Consider the following 19569-nt stretch of genomic DNA (forward strand, 5'->3'; position numbering starts at 1 on the left):
AAGTTGGAAGGTTGGAAAACTGAAGTCCTATCTCAAGCCAGATGAACAATGTTAATCAAATTAGTTGCAAGCTCGATTCCAACTTATCAAATGCAGTCATTCCTATTACCATTATCAGTGTGCAAGGCTATGAATAGAAGTTTCAAAAACTTCTGGTAGGGTTTCCCAAAAGAGAAAAGTCACAACTTGACTCCAAAATCATGGAAATCAATATGCTAACCGAAATTTCAAGGAGGTTTGGGTCTTAGACTAATGGAGAAAATGAATCTAGCACTGTTAGCAAAAACAGGCTAGGAATTGAGTCAAAATAACAATGGATTTTGGCACAAGTTTCTATCAAAAAAATATCTCTATTCAACCTCCTTCATAAATGTGGAATCAAAAAATTCGGATTCATGGGTATGGAAAGGTCTCTTCAAGACAAGAGATTTATTAGCAAAAGGATCATGCTTCCAAATCTTTGATGGATTATCAATAAATGTGTGGACTAAACCTTGGATACCAGATATGAAAAATTTCAAGCCAAAGCCAATCCAAAGTATGAATGAGGTACATTCCTAATTAAAAGTTGCTGATATCATTGCAAATAATCTCCGGGGTTGGGATGTTGAGAAAATGGTTACATTGCTTGATCAAGAAAGTATTGAACACATAAAAAAAATTACTCTTGCCCAAAACAACCAAAAAAGTGACAAGTTGATATGGATCACAAATCACAATGGAAAATTGTCAGTCAAGACAGCATATCACATGGCGGCAAAAGATGCAAAGATTATAGTGCCTCAAGACTTCCCAGAATAATTCCGAATCTACAAGAGAAAAACTGCCCAATATGCAATCAAGTAAATGAAACATTGCTTCATCTCTTTGTGGAATGCCCTGTTGTTAGAATCTTGTGGAAATTTAGTAGCTGGCCTCTAAATCTGGCATCACTCCCCATCACAATAATGCGAGAATGGATAAAGTTGATACTAAATCTAGCTCCCAAACTTGGATTAACTTAAGCATAAGTTCATCATTTTCAGCTTTTTGCAGTAATTGCTATGGATTTCATTCGGAGAAAGAGGAATGATATTATTCACAATTATGCATCCTCAACATTAGAAAAAGATTCTCTCCAGCTAAACACTACATATCAAGCTTACTAGCAAGCATGGTAACAAAAGATAAAGAATATTCTCAAAGAAAGTTGGATCAAACCTCCGCCTCACCATTGGAACTTCTCTTTTGATGCAGCAATTTAGAAATCTTTTTCAACCATCTCAGCCATATGTAGAGGTATGGACCTCTAAAATCCAAAGCATCAATCCCACTTTTGTAAAGGTCTCATAAGCTCTTCTGGCGACACAAATGACAAACCATTTACAAAAAATTCAATCAATTTTGGAAGGAGATGCACAAACGGTAATAGATGCCATACAAAAGAATCACCTTCACCTCAATGGCAACTAGCACCGATTTTAGACAACGTCAGCAAAAATCTCCATCCTTTGATAAATTGGAAGATCAGGAAAATACATCGATCTCAGAATCAGTGTGTACACTCTGTGGCGCAATGGGCAGTGACTAAAATGAATTTTAGTTGAATACCCCTTATTAGTATTCCTAATTGTATTCTATATATAGATAGTGGAAATGATCTTCTTTGAACAATGTAATATCTTTTTCTATTAATTTATATAACGCATGATGAGGGAAAAAAAAAAGGGCAAATTGGAATCTGAAATTAATATAAAATTAAAATAGTAACCTTTTCGTCACCGTCAGATTGTGGACAGTGGGGATTTTAATTTGCTGTCATTTTGCGGCGAGAAAATGCCAGAATTAATATGCCGTTATAGCTCCACATGCACCTGTACCCTAACTTAATTTATGGGGAATGTCAGTGGCGCCAACCATGATGCCATTATATCCTGCCACGTATACAACAACTAGCCGTTGCCTTCCACGTGTCCCCAATGACTCAGCTTACAGTTATGTATTAGTTATAAGACTAATGTCAAATTTAAGTTATGCTGAGTACAATTATTTTTGGATATTTTTTATGTAGTTATTTTATATTAAAAAAATTATATAATAGAGTGTGAAAAAATATATATATTTTTTAATTTGACACACAAAAATACGTAATTAATTATATTAATAAAATATATAAAAAATACATAAAAATAACTATACATAAAATTTTTAGTCGAAATTTGGCTCTTTGCTTTGGAAACAAGTTACAAGTCAGTTTTTGGACTTTTTTTTCTCCTTTCTTACTATTTTCATTTTGTATTTTTTGATTTTTTCTTTCCTTATCCTTTCGATAAAAGGACATTTTAGCATCCACGTGGAATGATAATTTTTTCTTAAATAAAACTTATTTAATATAAAAATAAATTTATAAATTCACGTAATTTGATATAATATTTTAGATTGTAGAATTATAATAAATTTATAAATTGACGTAATTTGATATAATATATTAGATTATAAAATTATATTTTATTGTAAAATAGATCTAATAAATTATATAAAATAACATCAATTCGTGAGTTTAGTTTTATGAAATCCTTTATAATTCAAAACTATCTCTTACTCAATAACCCTTAGATCTGACCTTGATTAATATTGGATTTGTGGTGATCAAAAGCAATTTGTCTTTATGTTTTTCTTTTATAATAAGAAAGAGAGTGAGGCTTCAGATGAGACACAAAATTTTTATTTGATTTCATTTCATCTCATCACATCTTATTTCGAAACATAATTCAAATACAAAATTTTCAAACTAATCATTATAACTTTTTCGAATTAATTATTACAATTTTTTTAAATTTTTAAATAAAAAATATAAAACAATTCCAACCTTTTTAAATCTCAAATAAAAATAATATTATAAAATTATATTCTTACAATATTTTAATTTTATAATATTTTTTATTTAATTTTTTCTCTTTCATTTCTCAAAACTTAAAAAATACTAAACTCAAACTATCTCACTATTATTCATAAATTATCTAATTACTATTTATAAAATTTTTATATCATCTCAGTTCCTAAACGAGCCCTAACTCTCACATGCAAAAATAAAATATAGTATATAGTATTTGTATTAAAATGTTAGGAAAAAAAATCATTTTTGTCATTTCAATTTTAGAATCAATTGAATAAAAACAATTTAAAATAAGCTCTTAGATCTTTGTTGGAACCCAGACCAAGAAAAAGTCACAGGTGTAAGGAGCTGAATGAATTGACAGAGTGAACCGTCGTTTAAACTACCTTTGCCTTTGGTCCATGGGACCGGACCCAAGTGTGAGCCCCACCACTTCGAATATCCGAATACCAAACGGAATTTCACTCGGAGTTGCAGTTGGGTTCGGTTGTTGCTTAATTTTCTTTTTCGTTTCGAGCAAGTTTTACTAATGTGGGGTCCAATCTCCGACGTCAACCTCCGTTTTCTCTTCTATAAATACCCCGCCAAACCCTCTTCCCACTTGTTTCATCAAGACTCACCAGTCCTCTCTCTCTCTCTCTCTCTCTCTCTCGAGCTTTATCTTTCTCCTTCGTTTCGAACTGAGCCAGATTGTGTACAGATCAACTGCCATGGAGTCTACCCGAGCTACGGAGTCTGAGACTATCAAGTTTCTCTGTAGCTATGGCGGAAAGATCCTCCCTCGTTCTACCGACGGCAACCTTCGCTATGTCGGCGGCCTCACCCGTGTCCTCTCCGTCCATCGCTCTATTTCCCATGCAGGTTCGTGTCTTTGGATTCTTGCAACTCGTGTTTCGATTCGATTGCAAGGAAATCGTTCTGTTTTCCGTGAATCTATTTGTTGAGACTTTTTGGTTTGGGATTTTACAGAGTTAATGGTTAAGGTCGGTGAGTTCTGTGGCTATTCCGTTACTCTGAGGTGTCAGTTACCGAGCGGAGATTTGGAAACCCTAGTTTCAATCACCTCCGATGAAGATTTGGCCAATATTATTGAAGAATACGATCGAGCTTCGTCGTCGATGTCCCATCCTCCGAAAATCAGAGCCATTCTTTCGCCGCCGAAATCTCTCAAGAAAATCTCCCCTCCTCCATCGACTACTCCCAGCGACGCCGATTCCTATGCGTACGGATCTCCGTTCGTATCGGCCGGTTTGTTGAAGAACTCGGTGGCATATCACCCCGTCCCGCGTACTCGGAATTGCTCCGAAAATGCTTATCGCTATAATTGCCATATCCAGGAAAACCCTAGAGTATTGTTTCCGTATTCCTGGGGTGTTCCTAGCTGCAATCACTTGCGCCGGGGCCCCAAAATATAGACACGTATCAAGGAATTACACACAAAGCAAAGATAAATTGAGGGTGTCAGAAAAATTAGTACAATACATTAAAAAAAGAAGAAGAGGTGAGTATATACCTGAATTAAATCTCGTGATTTTGATCGGATTTTGAAGGATTTTTTCAATGAGTTCTTACATGGTGGCGATGATCAATGAATCTGTGTATTTGAATTTTGTTCAAAGTTATGTACATATTATTGATATTTTAATTTTTGGAAAGTTGTAAGGAGTTTGAGCTAGTCTGCATATTGTCTCCAAATAGAGAATGCTTATACAAGCAGAAATAATTATGTTTTAAAAAAATTAAATTACAATAAAATTTTTTTAAAATGATATTTTTTTTTTTTTACTTTCATTCATTAATAAAACTGCATATACAGTCCTCTACTCAAGACTACAAACAAAATTTATCTTCTTTTATGTATTAACATATTATCTTGAGATAATATATTTGAATGGAAAAAATGAGAAATATATATATATATATATATGTTTTAATAAAATAATTATTTTTTATAAGTTAATTTATAAAATTACTTTTCAATTACGAAGTCGCAATATTGAATTATTTCAGAAATTTGAGACTTGTTTAGATTCTGCATTTTATTCAGTTTGTCAAGACATAGATGCAAACCTCTACTACCGTCTCATGAGTGATTAGAGTCATCTCACTAATTTTGAATATATATATATATATATATATATATATATTTATACACAAAAATTTATATTGATATATCAATTAAAATAATGATACGCCTACAATTTTTTAAAAATCATTTTATAACTTATTTTTAAATAATCAATAAAATCATACAATTCTATTAAAAATAAATTTTAATATTACAAAATTATCCTCCATTTTAATATTTCAGTCGGCTTTGTGGCTAACACGTTTGTAAAGTCTTTTGTTGTGTGGGGTCTGAATAACTTTCTCAGCTTTTTGAATTGGTTTGGTGTGGTGCATATGCTTTAACGTTGGATTTGCTTTTTCAGATTGGCAGGTCAGCAAATTAGGAGGCATCGGATTCCACCTAGTTGCTAAGCTTTTTTTTCCCTAATAAATTACCTTATTAATGGAAAGAAAACTAATTTGGAGGGGTACTGGAGGTTTATATAATAGGACGAAAAATGAGTACAAATTTGGGAAATTATACAATATATATATATATATATATATATATATAATGGTTGTGGTTGATCTCTAAATACACTTGCATTCTTCACTAAATTAAGATATAAAGAAAATTAATGAAACGTTAATTACGAGTAGGAATTCACATGTTTTATAATAAGAATGTTGAAATTTTTTACTGTTTATATACTGTTCATATATGTAATAAAATATTTTGAAATTCTTATTAAAAAAAAAACTAGTGAATTAATTCTTGCCCACTAAGATTATCACCACCGCTGATCTTAAGGTGTAGATAAAAATCACTTCTCAACAAAAGAGAGCATGACCAACTTGCTCTACAAAATTGAATGTATCAAGAATGGAACAAAAACAAAAAAAAAGAAAAAAAAAGAAATAGAAAATGCAAACTACGTACTCAAATAGAAATATTTCAAAGGCAATTTGGTAGCGCACGAGATCCACAAGCACAAAACGATAATGCATGTGGCGTGGCTATGCATGCGGTCTAAATGAAGTGATAATGAGTACAGAAACAATATGAAACCTAGCTAGGTGAGAAGAAAATTAAGAATTAATGAGAAATAGTACACAGTTTGAAAGAGATGGAGTATCCACTACAAGATAAACGGATTATTGTGGTAATTTAATTGTGACGAAAAGATCATTTGTGATCAAAATAGACTTATTTTAACTGTAAATAATCATTTCGTTAGAATTAACTGGTCACAAATAAATAATTTTCTTGTAATTATCGATAAAATATAAATATGGTAATGCACACTGTGGCATCATTGCAACCAATTGATAAAAGTTGACCATGCTAACATGAATGACTGTGTTGATGTGTAATGCTAGTAATGAAAAGGAGTCCGTGGTGCCTGTAGCATGACTCCAATTGTGGAGAGATGATAGGTTTGAGACCTTTCGGTCGAGACAGAGGAGCGAGTGACACGTGGAGTGCTCCAAAGTTTCAGCTTTCTTCGACTTATATTCTTGAGAATAATGGCTGCATGGGATATATGCTTTAGTGCGAATAGTTGGATCGACTAAAAGACAAAAGAAAGATCATAGAGATCAGAACTTTCTGCCCACTTCTCGAATCAAGGCAAAGAATTTGTTGATTAACTGATGCCAACTTCATTAACATGCATGTTCACATACATCCAAGGAATTAAAATGTTGTCAAAGACATGAATCAAATGATTTTGTTCCTTTTTTTTTAAAAAAGAAACTATATAAGATATTTCAAAGGTATAAAAAGACAGAATGAAGCGTCTTGAACAAGATCCGAGTTTATGTTTCTTGACAATGTCAATGACAAGATCATCAAAAGTGATGCTTTTGACAACAATAGATTGAGGAGAAATGCTTTATCTACACAAATTTTATAAAAGTAAATCTATAAACTAACATGATTCGATATGGTACATTGAAATCATATTAATTTATAAGTTTATTTTTATATGATTTTGTTGATGCAAAAAAAATCGCTCAACAAGCCAGAGGGAGAGAAAGAGTCATTTACGGCCCACTGGGGCGACTTGGGCCTCGAGCGGTGTTATTTGGAGCTCTCGACAATGTTCCGGTGCGACTGTACAATTAGGGGTGATAAACGGTCCGGTTTCGGTCCGGACCGGACCGAGACTGAGACCGGCCAGTCTCGGTCCACGTTTTAGAGGACCGAATAGTTTTAGTCCGGTCCACGGTCCAGGGTTTTTCCGGACCCGACCGAATGAAAAAAATATATATCATATATATATTATTTATATAAGAATTGTACAATTAGCAATATAAAATTTTAAATATGTTATTAATACTTGTTAATAATTAATATTCTATAAATTAATAATATTTTATATATATCTTCATCTAACGTATCACTATTAACAATATAAAATTTTAAATATATTATTAACATTTGTTAATATTCTATGAATTAACTAATATATAATATCAATTAGTTAATTATATAGTAATTATATAAATTAATAATATAATTTTCATCTAATTTATATCATTGACCATATAAGATATTTTTTTATTGAATTTGTTACATAATCCACATTAATAAGTAACTTAATTTAATTTAGTATTTTAAATAATTTTTTTATTAATTATTAAAAAAAAAATAGGTCGGACCGACTGGACTAGACTGGACTGGTCTCTATGGGTGTTTGGTCTGGTCCGATCTGGAAAAATGATGGACCGAAAATAGCCGGACCGGATCGGACCATTTGCACCATTATGTACAGTGTTGTTGTGTACGTCCATGGCAATAGATAGAACATAAGTGTAAAAAAAGTAAAGAGAGATGGACATAAAGATTTACGTAGTTCGGCACTAGATTTACGTTCACGGGAATTTGGGTTGGGGAGTTTCCACTATAATGTATTTGTTTACAGTCACTCATGGTCCCTCATATCTCACTGTACAAAGAAAACTAGAGATCCACTTGTTGGAAAAGAAAATCCTTCTGGAGCTCTCCTTTCCATGGTTAAGAAGAAGAAGAAGAAGAAGAAGGAGAAGAAGTATAAGTCAAGGTCGAGATAGAGATCAAGAAAGTGTTGAAGTTGTATGCAGGGCATCCCCTTTTATATGATCCTCTTCCTGCTATTATTGGTAGTTGCTTGTCTGACCTTGCACTACGCATGCCAACCTATTGGGAGGTAACTGGTCTTTCTTGTGCGTCTAAGTGTCTTTGCATGTCTGGACTCCTCATTTTCCCACTTCTTTTTTTACTTCTTGACATCTGTATGCCCCATGTTCCTTCTTGTCTCATACACCTTTCTTCTCTTGTCCCTAGGGATGACCTGATGGGCTGGGTCCAACCTTGGATTTAGTATTTTATCCCTCCACAAATCTCTTTGTGATTGTAACACTTTCAAAAATTACGACAAGTAAAAAAAGTACTCCCAACAATTACTTTGAGTTGGTCGTTTCCTTATAACTTCTCATTTTCATTACCTTCGTGTCCTCGTTTGGACATAATCAGCAACGAGAGCTAGAATCTTTGGAAGCACCTAAGAAACCAACACACTTGTATTAGCTCTTGGATCCCACGTCCTTGTTATCTTATGAGAGAAGAAAAATTAATATTTCAGAGAGACGGGTCTATCTACTTGATTTGAAACAGAAAAAGCAAAAACCCAAACAATGTTATTCCTTTATCTCAAAGGAGTAATACATTCGTTTAGATTCATAAAGTGTTTCATCTCATCATTATAATTTTTCTAAATTTTTACATAATATATAATAAATAATTCAAAATTTTCAAATCTCAAACAATAATAATATTAAAAAATAATATTCTAACAATATTTTATTCAATTTTCATCTTTTATCTAAAACCATCTCATCTCAAAATTCAAACTAGCAATATTCATGCATTGCGCTACCTACAAGAGAAGTGAGTTCTATAAAGAGATTTTATAAAAATAAATTTACAAATTGAGATGGTTTAATGTAATATCTTAAATCTAATTTACAACAAAAAATGTTTTACAATCTAACATGTCATATTAAGTCATATCAATTTGTAAGTTTTTTTTATCTAAGGCTACGTTTGGGTAGTGAGAATATCTGAGAAGTGTTGAGAATATTTGTAAATAGTAGTGAAAAAGTAATAATAGAATAATGAATAGTAGGTAAAAAGTAATGAATAGTAAAAAAATAGGTGAAAAGTAATAATAAAGTAAGGAATAGTAGTGAGAGTACTTGAGGTACTCTTGATACCCAAACATAACCTTATGTTTTTATAGACCAAACATTTCTTTACGCATAAATGAAAAATTATCACAAAATAATTGACCATCGTAATCCACCAAAATTTACAGCATTATCAGCCATTGACAGCAAGGAAGGCCATAATACCATCTATTTCACCAATAGAACTACCCTGCTTCTCCAAACAAATACTTTAGTGGAACTAAAAAAGCCTAGAAAACATAATAAAAATCCCATTACATTAAACTCAAATAAAAACAAAAACAATTCAAACTCACGTAAATTCAAGCTTTTAAAACCACGAGCTGGCAACTCAAATTCGACCCAAGATCACAGGTAGCAAAAAGTAATTTTCCCCAGTTTTCAACTTCAGACTCCTACTCATAAGATACAAATCCATAGAACTACCTAGACTTCTATAGCGCAGACAAAACATAACCCCAGATATTCCAAGATCGGTAAATCAAATAACTCTTTATATGCACTTTGGTAAGATAACTTTGAACTCGAACAAATAGAAACCCCAGCAACGAGAGCTCTTCCTCTGGTATCGATCTACAGTAATATTTAGGTCTCGTTTGTTTTTATAGATAAGATGAAATGAGTTAAGAATAAAGTTAAAAGTTGAATAAAATATTATTAGAATATATTGTTTAATATTATTTTTGTATTTGAGATTCGAAAAAGTTAAATTATTTATTTTATTTTTTGTAAAAATTTGAAAAAATTGTAATGATTAAATGAGATGAATTGAATAGAATTGTGAAAACAAACGAGGTCTTAATCTGGATTTCTACGCATCATCTTCAACGTGATAGTTCATAATGTTCCCATTTTAATCCGGCAGATACATGTTATGTATACAATTTATCATCTATAAAGAGCAAAAAATGGGATATATAATCGTTTATGTGACAATAAAATGACTATGCGATATATGGTAAATATGACAAAACCCAAATGGTTTAGCTTTATCACAACCTCCAAACAACAATAAAATCAAGCTTTAGATAGAATCTAAGAAAGAAAGGGGTTGGTTTAAAGGTACCTTTCATCAAAATCGGATTCCTCCGTCGCGAGGAGAAGCTCCTCTCTGTGAGGTTGGCATCGAGGGGGAAGCAGAAACGACGTTGGAATCGTCCTCGTCGACCACGCGTACTGCGTCATGAACGCCGGTGTAACATTTTTTTTTTTTTTTTGTTTTTAGTTAGAATAATTCTTCTTGCAGTCCCCGAATGCGGGACTGCAATGCAGTCCTTTAATGAAACGTTACGTTTCATTAAAAGAGCAAAACACAACGTTTTATTAAATGCAAAGAAACCAATCCCCAGAGGCAGGCCTCGGCTCCTTTCAGTGTTGTCTCTCATTCATTTCAGACCCCTTCATCACCCAGACCAAGCCAATCGCGCACGAAGCCCCCCATCGCGCACGCACACGAACAGCGCCGTCGCCGTGCTGAAGCCCCCCATCGCGCACGAACAGCGCCGTCGCCGTGCCCAAGCCCATCGTGCAGTGCCGTCGCCATCTCCGTCTACATCGCGCAGCGTGGCCATCTCCATCTTGGTGAGGATTTCCCCGAATGCGATTTGAGCGTGAATTTTTCTAGTCTGAGCGTGAATCTTGACTTGGTTCTGTTCATAATTCTTCTCGTTTTTTATCTGTAAGATTGGTTTTGCTTGGTTGTAAATTTGTGTTAAGATATTTACTTGTTAGTAGAAAATACTTCTGGTTTAGAAATGCACTCTACGTGTTTGTTGAAATTTGTGAATGGGTTCCGATTTGGTAATTTATGCTAAGAGATGGCATAAATTATTAATTGAATACTTCTGGTAACTTATTAATTGAATACTAAGAGATGGCACATTAATGAATGAATAATTTCAAAAATAGCTGAAACTTAACATATTCTATTTTTTCATGTGGTTAAAGCAGTCCATATGCATCGTGTGTCCACACTTCAATAACTTAAGTGGCTTTGATCGAGTGAAAAAGATATTGTCAGCATAAATTAGAACAGAAAACTCATCTTTAACTTTTAAAAAATTCACATCTGAAAGCATGAATCTCAGAGCAGAAATTATTCATGGAGTTCTACACACATGAGTGATTATCAAGAATAGCTTCATTATCAAGAATGATGAAACAGTTTTATGCTATTCACAGTGTAAAATATCATTTTGTGTACATGTGCTGGTGAAAATTGAAATACAAATCATTATCTTGTTTATGCCTTGCATTTGTTTGAGGCACATTCCATTAGTGAATAGTTAAGAGTGCAGTCCTTACTGCTACTGTTAAATTATTGGCATATTCTCCTTAAATTATTTATCCAATGTTATGCAAAATTTCTTCAATATTATTGAACACTTCAACAACAATGGACTTTTGGTGTCTTCTCTCTCATGGTCCTAGTGCATAAATTATCGACTGGGAGACCAAACACATAAAGATATTAACTTTTATCTTAACTTTTATCTATTTTCTATGTAGGCATAACACATTTTCAGCATTACACAGCTTCAAGAATTGTGTAAAATTTTTGATACGCAATGTCTTCATTGCGTTCTTCATCTTCTTCGAATCATGCTCCAAAATGTCTATGCGGAGAGATGACACGTTTAAAATTATCGAAAACAACCAAAAATCCAAGCCGACCTTTTTATTCTTGTCCAAATTACAATAGAGAGGTAACACTAAAAAATTTTAAACAATACAAAGGTTACATTTATCAGATATTGTTGTATTAATTGTACTTTCTTACACTAATTAGGTGTTTGCTGCAGGGAAGGTCATACTGCGAGTACTTTTTATGGGCAGATATTGAAATAGAAAATGAAGGAAAAGTTGTGTGCGAAAGAGAGCGTCGTCTCCAAAAGAGAAAGGAAGAACTCCAAAAATGGGAGGAAGAACTCCGAAAGAGGGAGGAAGAACTCTGAAAGAGGGAGGAAGAACTCCAACGTGCAAGGGTACAAATGCAAAAATTGAAAGATGACATCCAAAATGATCAGGATGAGCTTCATGGTGTAATGAAAGATATTAATCATACAAGCATACGACCCTGCGTGTATTGGGGACTTGCAATTCTAATATTTTGTTGTTGGATAGGATCAAGAACAGTTACAAATTAGTAGCAGTGTATATCAAACTGTGTAATGTTGTTAAGTATATTGTAATAGATATGTTTACAACCTTTATCAATATTGTAATATTCAAACCCATCAGACTTGTGAACATTATGAATGGTTATGAGAAGTATTTTTCTTGCACTATATTTCATGTATTTTGTTCTACATTGAATAAAACCCATGAGATTATAACTTTGAACCAACACTTTTATCAACACTTTAACTTGATAACATATCTCATACCCATAACATAATTCATACTCTTAAAATGATATAAATATCCAATCTTATAACAATACACCAAGTTTACAACAATGCAAAGTAGAGTTATACAACTGAAGTTATGAGCTTTTGTCAACATAACAGTCTACAACGTCTTCAAATCATTACTTCTTTGATGGGGGCAGCAGTCTACCATGTCTTTCATCAATCATCGAGAGGGTCAGGACATGCGAAGTTCGCCTGCAAGTAATTTAAAATATTTTGTAAAACATCATGCAAAACTCAGCATTATTTGTTCAAAATATAGAGAAAAAAGAATATTATTTAACATTTACCTGAGAAATAACGCTTTGTTGTGTACCAGGTAGTTGCGAAACAATAGCTTCTGGTGTGTCGTGCAGTATTACCGATTCTGTGGGGTTTAATACATCTTCCGTCCGCGATGGGGCCTACATTTGAATACATAAACAAATGACAAAATCATATTATTTAAATCTTCCATACATTTGTTAAAACTATATCAAAATCATATTATTTAAATCTTCCATACATTATTTCTTTGTCGCTTGCCACTAGCCTTTTTATTTTTGGTTTGTAACTTCTCTATTGTAGGTTGTCTCCTCTTTGATGGCGGCCTGCCTTTGCCTCTGACAACATGAGGGCTCAACACTTTCTTCGAACTTCCAGTTTCGGCATCAATGGAAGCATGAGTGCTTGCAACTGTGGCTTGAGGCTTCGATTTAGTGTAAATTTCATTCATCGCCTTTAGCTTTTGTGTCATGTCCAAAGAATTATCTTCGCTTTCACATGCATTTGTAGCTACTTGGAAACATAATTTTATCAAACCAGAGTACCGACTAGCAGCTGGTTTACCACTCAAGTCATCGTAACTGCTTCGAATGAGAGCATATCTACGTTTAATGTCCTTCCTCCACCTCTCCATAATGTATTTTTCTGGCAACACTTGGACATCCCTTGCAGCAAAAATTGAGAGAATGTGCCTACATATAATCCCTCTCATCTCAAATAGTCCACACATGCACTTTGCCTCACACTCATCTTCATTGAAGTACGCCTGCAAAGTTGACTTCTTGATGCCGTCTTCAACTACCCTTTGGTCATTAACTTGATACGTGGTAATTGCCCCTTCTGTTTTTATGACAACACAATGAGAGTAGATAATTCCCATTACTTCTGACTGCACTTCCTTAAATTTAGAATTCGTGTACACTGCTTGGAATTTTTTCTCCACGGGTAAATGAGTTATACAAGGGACTGTGCAATTGAATGAGTGGAAATCAGCTGCCATCTCATTTTCTACTTTCTTCCTCAGTGCATTGTCGAATTGATCAACGAATTCTTTCAACATAGTCCCTGAATGAACATATCCATCAAAAAAGGCATTCATGCTCTCACTCCTCTGAGTTGTGCTCATCCCAGCCCAAAATGTATTTTTCAAATATACGGGAACCCAATACATTCGCTCACTATAGAGACTTTGAAGCTATGCATTTTCCTTCAAATTGTAAATGTTAATAAAAACCTCCCAAGACTTCTCAAACTCGTCAGAAGTCTGAGAATCATAAACACATCTCTGCAATGCACTTTTCAACCCACACTTAAATTCAGTATGTGAGCCCAACTTCTCTGGTAGTTTTCTCATTATGTGCCACAAACAGTATCTATGCCGGGTATTTGGAAAGACTATTGCAATAGCATTTTTCATGGCCCTGTCTTGATCAGTGATGATAGCTTTTGGCGCCCTCCCATCCATACATTTCAACCAAGTGTCAAATAACCAAACAAATGTTTCAGTATTTTCACTTGATATCAAGCCTGCTCCCAAAAGTATTGACTGTCCATGGTGGTTAACACCAACAAACGGAGCAAATGGCATGCCATATCTATTTGTTAGGTATGTTGTATCAAATGTCACAACATCTCCAAAATAATCATATGCTGCTCTGCTGCGTGCATCGGCCCAAAAGACATTTTTTAATCGACCATTATCATCCAAATCCATCGATGAGTAAAACCCATCATTCTTATACTGCATCCTCTCAAAATAACCACGAAGTGCATCAGCACCTCCTTTGCCAAGTCTAAGGTGGCGAGCCTTGTCTATATAATTTCTTGCATCTTTTTCAATAAATGGAAGTTTCTCAAAACCACCAGCCTCGACAACCAATGCGTTAAAACTTTTGGCCATACCTATGCCTGCCTTGTCGTTAATATCTAACTGCCTCTTCACAGAATCATCAATTGCTCGATTACATCTAAAAAATCTTGCTTTTTGTGGACTTAACCCATGGTTATGTGCATTGCAAACAGTAGTTATACGTAAGACACCATCAGCCAAAACTGCATTAATTCTCGCCTTACAATCAGTCTTTATTGTCGGGCGTGGTTTAGAAATGTTGGTAATACGTTTCCTTGCCTTACCACCACGAGCACACCCAAGTGTTATATATCTAACACTCTCATCATCTTCACTTTTACTTCTTTGGGTCATTATGCCAAATCCAGCCTGTCTCCCATATTGCTTGTAGTAGTAAATGAGTTCTTTCTTAGTTTTAAAAAACATCCCCGGCGTTGGCTCTGAAATCCCATCTTCATCATTTCCCGGTGTTGGTTCCGAAACCCCATCATCATCATTTCCCGACGTTGGCTCTGAAACTCCATCATCATTATTTCCTAGCGTTGGCTCTAAAACCACATCATCATCATCATTCTCCAGCATTACACCATGATTATCAATCACTACCTCATCATCTCTCACATTTGGGGGATCCATATAATTACTGCTTTCGGAAAAAAACAGTGATCGCCTAGTAGATGTGCATTCTTCCCCTTTCTCCATCAGCAACAATCTTCATATATTTAAAGCACAACATGAAAGTAAAAAAAAAAAAAATTAAAGCACAACAAATTAGCAACATTTACATAAAAATCTAACCACAGCATATGATAAATTTAGCTGGTACACAAGAAAAAACATGCTGCAAGTTCATAGTCTATATAAGTTCAGAAATCGATCTATAAGATCCATCTGTATATTGACCATTGCAAATTATTGTGCTACATAGGTCCTAAATAAAAAACTAGAAACGCTACGAAATTGTAGAAATATGTCAAGAAGTTAGTATTGCAGATGCTCATTCATCTTCCAGATAATTATAACGCAATGAGGTCTCCATGCATGCCAACAAGAACAGCAGCACAAGCAACATTTTGGATTTAAAGTCCAATAAAGTAAAGAATGGCAATTGATAAAAAATAAACATATCCAATCCTTTCGAAATTAACCATATGCCCACCAAAAGGGAATCTAGAAGTCTTGATGATATCCAGCACAATAGATGGAGTTAGATTAACAAATAGGACGAGAAGAAAAAATGTAAAAATTACCAATTTCTTTCTTTGATAAAAAAAAAAAAAAGAGTGAGAGGGAGGAACGTAAACAGTATTTTGGTATAACAAATGGAGATTAATTGATAGAGTACTATATAGCTAATAACAAATAACATCACAATCCTTTCTTCAACATAAACACAAGCAGCTTTCGTAAGAATTCCAGAACTATCAGACAATAAAAATGCAGGACCCATCCAAAAGTCAAAGATGATATGTTAGAGAACGAACATCTACAAATGATATTTTCAGGAAATGATAAGAATGCTAAAAAATGGAGAAGCTATTAACAGAGATAAGAGTGCAGTTGAAACTTGACCATAAGATTCTCAAGAACTTAAGTGCTTTGCCTCTTGATTTTGTTCATGAATGATTACTCTGTATTTATACAAACTAATTCACCAATAAAAAATCAGATCCCTAAAAATCAGATTGTCCATCCTAAAACATGATTATTCTATATTTATACAGACTAATTTAGCAAACAAAATTCAGCAAGCAACCAAAACCCAGCAGTAGGTAAAACAACCCATGATATGTATGTAAATAAACAAGTGCAGATCAAGGTTTTTACCAAGGAGGTCATCGGCAATCGGCAGTCGATGGTGCAGAAGGCATTCCGTCCGTTGGTGGAGAAGGCGTTTCGTCCGTCGATGGTGGGTTGAAGGTCCTCTTCTCGATGGTGGAGGAGTGATTCGTTTGGATCGATGGGCATGCACAGCGGAGAGGGAAAACGTAAGAGCAGGGGGTGCGAGATTTGAATTTGGTTCCAATTTTCGTGCAGATTTATGTTCTAGATAAGGAAGGTTAATTTGGTCAATTCATAAATTAAAATGGGGATAAGATGGACATTTCATAGACCAGGACTGCAATACAGTCCTCTTAAGAGGACTGTATATAGAACTGCTCAGTTAGTTATTTGTTTGCCTTTGCCTGGGCCCTGAGTTCGCCTCGCTTGGTGTGCAAACGAGCTCCTTCACTAATTCTTGTCGTTTTAGAAAATCTCCCATAGACGGCAAGGAAGAAACGACAACAATTTACAGCGACAGATACGTGGATTAGTACACACTTATCTATTCAGAATTTTTAATTTTATCAATTTAGACAGATTTAAACGATGAATGAAATTATTTTAAATAAAAATTAAAAATTATTATTATTTTAAAATTTAATAAGATTAAATTATTTATTATATTTTATATAAAAATTTAAAAAAATTATAATAATAAACTAAAACTATTTCTATATCTAAACGAGCTTTAGTTTGAATTTATAATTTTAAAAATATACTTAGTATGCCATTTACTGCCCCTTTTTACAATCATCGATATTTTTAATTTCTTTAGAACAAATTTAGATTTTATTTGAATGAAAATAATTTTCTATTGATACTTGTCGAATATGATTGGAAAAAAAAATTAAAAAAACTTTGTTGATAGTTTTGAAAAATGATTGTCAAATAAGACGCTAGATAGACAGATAAATAAATAAATAAATAAATAAATAAATAAATAAATAAATAAATAAAATACAATCATCACCAATGTGATATGAGGTGATGTTTTAATAACAATCTGTTGTTGAAAACTTTCTTAAAATTTGTTATTTTCAATCCAAACATATATATATATATATATTTTAGTCGTAAAGAGATTGTATAAAAGTAAATTTATAAACTGACGTGACTTAAAGTAATATGTCAGATTATAAAGTTATTTTTATTGTAAAGTAAATCTAACGAATCACGTAAAGTCACGTCAGTTTGTAGGTTTATTTTTATGTAATTTCTTTGTGTCTGTAGCAGTTCTCATATATATATATATAATATAAACCGACACAATTTCAAAAATAATTTTTATCAAAATATTTTTACCTCAATTATAAAGGAGATTTGAGGTGTTTGTGGGTGGAGTTGGTTGGAATTACGTGCAGATGGGTTTGGGGAGAAAAACAAAACTCAGAGCCTAGCAGGTGGAGAAAAAAAAGGTGCTCAAAAGATAAAATCACCTCTAAAAATTTCAAAAAAAAAAAAAAATCCTATAAAGTACTTTATTTTTTAAAGTCATTTTTTATTTTATGAAATTAATATTTACTTTCATACTTTTTAAAAATTAATTTTCAAGTTTATATATTTATTTTTTGAATTTTTTTAAAATTATTTTATTTTTAAATTGATACGTAGAACACATGATTCATATAATTTAAATGATAGTGTTGCTAGCGAGCTACTTGAGTCCTACCACTCAGCATGTCCGCTTGACGTAGCATGCCACGTGACCTCTTTTTATTTATTTATTTATTTATTTATTTATTTTAAAAATAAAAAGTAGCGGGCATTTGAAACCAAAATCGAGTAAGGGAATCCATTCGAAATATGAAACCCTAGACCAGAGGACCGGTGGTGACAACCTCCAAGCATGCGACCTTTTGTTAATACTAGAAGTGAGTTATAATTGCTCGAAAAATATTTGTGTTTGTAGTATTTAGATGTTAAGATGAGATGAACGGAGCCTTTGATGGATATAAGTTTAAAAATGTAAAGATCTCAGTCACCTTGGAATCAAATGTCTTCTCTGCTTTATGGCTCCAACTTTCTGCACCAAAACAGAAGCCAACTTCAGGGCATCATAAGCTACTTGCAAGTGAGTTTTTTGGGCTGGAAAACAAAAATCTTCTTGTTAACCAAATACTCCAATCCAACGTCTTACAGCTGGGACCGTATTCGGTATTCAAGAATATCTGCCGCCTGTTGTTTGAACTGTTGTCTGTACTCATTCGTTTGGTTTTGGTTTTGTTTTTGTTTTTTATTTATATAACTATGTGACGTGGCATGGTTAAGTGGACAAACGGAGTGAGCAAAGTTAGGCCGAATAGTAACTTTTTTTAAAAATAAAATATTTAATTTGTAAGATTTAAATTTTAATTTATTTTTTTAAATAAATTTTGTCATATATACCATAGTTAGCTTATATCTAAAATCTTTATTTTTTAATGTCTTTTTTTTTTTGCCAAGATAGAGAGAGTGCAACAATGTAGTTTTAGATAGTTTGAACAGCAAGGGTGGTCACCACCTGAGAGGCCATGGGTTAAGGTAAATTGAGATGTAGTAGTTGACAAAGAACACTCTCAACGGTATTGGAATTATAGTAAGGGATTTTCATAGGGAGGTCTTGGTAATTATTAGAGAACTTGCTGTTTTTTGTACAGACTCTACTTTAGTAGAAGCTAGAGCAGCATTGACTGCATGTATGTTCTGTCATGAACTAGGTTTTGAGAAAGTGATATTAGAAGGAGATGCTAAGTTAGTGGTTAATGCAGTAAATATAATTTCACTAAGTTTGGGCATGTTGTAGAGGAAATCAAGTTATTTATATAGAATAATTCTTTTCATCAATTACTATTTATTAAATACACTATATTATATGAAAAAATAAAGAAAAACTTGTCTGATATAGGATGTGAACATGAATAATAACTTATGCATAGAAAAATCCAATCATATATGATTCTGTTTCGATTAATAATAATAATAATAATAATAATAATAATTTTAAATTAAACGTAATTCGATGGATAAAGAAAAAAAAACCGGAAATATACTAAAGAAAGAAAGAAAACCCCAACGCTCTGTTGCGACGC

General features: G+C 33.2%; 3 protein-coding genes across 3 annotated transcripts; 1 reads left to right on the top strand and 2 right to left on the bottom strand.

The window, feature by feature from the left end:
* The first annotated feature begins 3471 nt into the window (after positions 1 to 3471).
* LOC121236457 lies at positions 3472 to 4525 on the top strand. The gene is made up of 2 exons (XM_041132884.1): positions 3472 to 3736; positions 3845 to 4525. Exons 1-2 carry the CDS (start codon positions 3586 to 3588, stop codon positions 4288 to 4290), a joined length of 597 nt encoding a protein of 198 aa, XP_040988818.1. The 5' UTR covers positions 3472 to 3585; the 3' UTR covers positions 4291 to 4525.
* Positions 4526 to 12723: 8198 nt separating this feature from the next.
* Positions 12724 to 13927, bottom strand: LOC121236617 (protein FAR-RED ELONGATED HYPOCOTYL 3-like). The gene is made up of 3 exons (XM_041133061.1): positions 13070 to 13927; positions 12855 to 12968; positions 12724 to 12759 (listed from the first exon to the last, which is right to left on the bottom strand). The coding sequence occupies exons 1-3, from the start codon at positions 13925 to 13927 to the stop codon at positions 12724 to 12726; spliced, it is 1008 nt and encodes a 335-aa protein (XP_040988995.1).
* Positions 13928 to 14023: 96 nt separating this feature from the next.
* LOC121236618 (protein FAR1-RELATED SEQUENCE 5-like) lies at positions 14024 to 15379 on the bottom strand. The gene has a single exon (XM_041133062.1). It carries the CDS (start codon positions 15377 to 15379, stop codon positions 14024 to 14026), a length of 1356 nt encoding a protein of 451 aa, XP_040988996.1.
* Positions 15380 to 19569: the final 4190 nt, after the last annotated feature.

This window comes from Juglans microcarpa x Juglans regia, chromosome 6S, assembly GCF_004785595.1.
Source record: "Juglans microcarpa x Juglans regia isolate MS1-56 chromosome 6S, Jm3101_v1.0, whole genome shotgun sequence".
NCBI classification, from domain to species: Eukaryota; Viridiplantae; Streptophyta; class Magnoliopsida; order Fagales; family Juglandaceae; genus Juglans; species Juglans microcarpa x Juglans regia.

Bases quoted from the DNA above. Each gene is read 5' to 3' on its own strand.
- LOC121236457 (XM_041132884.1), top strand. From the start codon at position 3,586: ATGGAGTCTACCCGAGCTACGGAGTCTGAGACTATCAAGTTTCTCTGT. The intron at 3,737-3,844 runs GTTCGTGTCTTT...GGGATTTTACAG, and splicing joins TCGCTCTATTTCCCATGCAG to AGTTAATGGTTAAGGTCGGT.
- LOC121236617 (XM_041133061.1), bottom strand. From the start codon at position 13,927: ATGAATGCCTTTTTTGATGGATATGTTCATTCAGGGACTATGTTGAAA. The intron at 12,969-13,069 runs GTATGGAAGATT...ATTCAAATGTAG, and splicing joins GCAAGCGACAAAGAAATAAT to GCCCCATCGCGGACGGAAGA. The intron at 12,760-12,854 runs GTAAATGTTAAA...AATTACTTGCAG, and splicing joins AACAAAGCGTTATTTCTCAG to GCGAACTTCGCATGTCCTGA.
- LOC121236618 (XM_041133062.1), bottom strand. From the start codon at position 15,379: ATGGAGAAAGGGGAAGAATGCACATCTACTAGGCGATCACTGTTTTTT.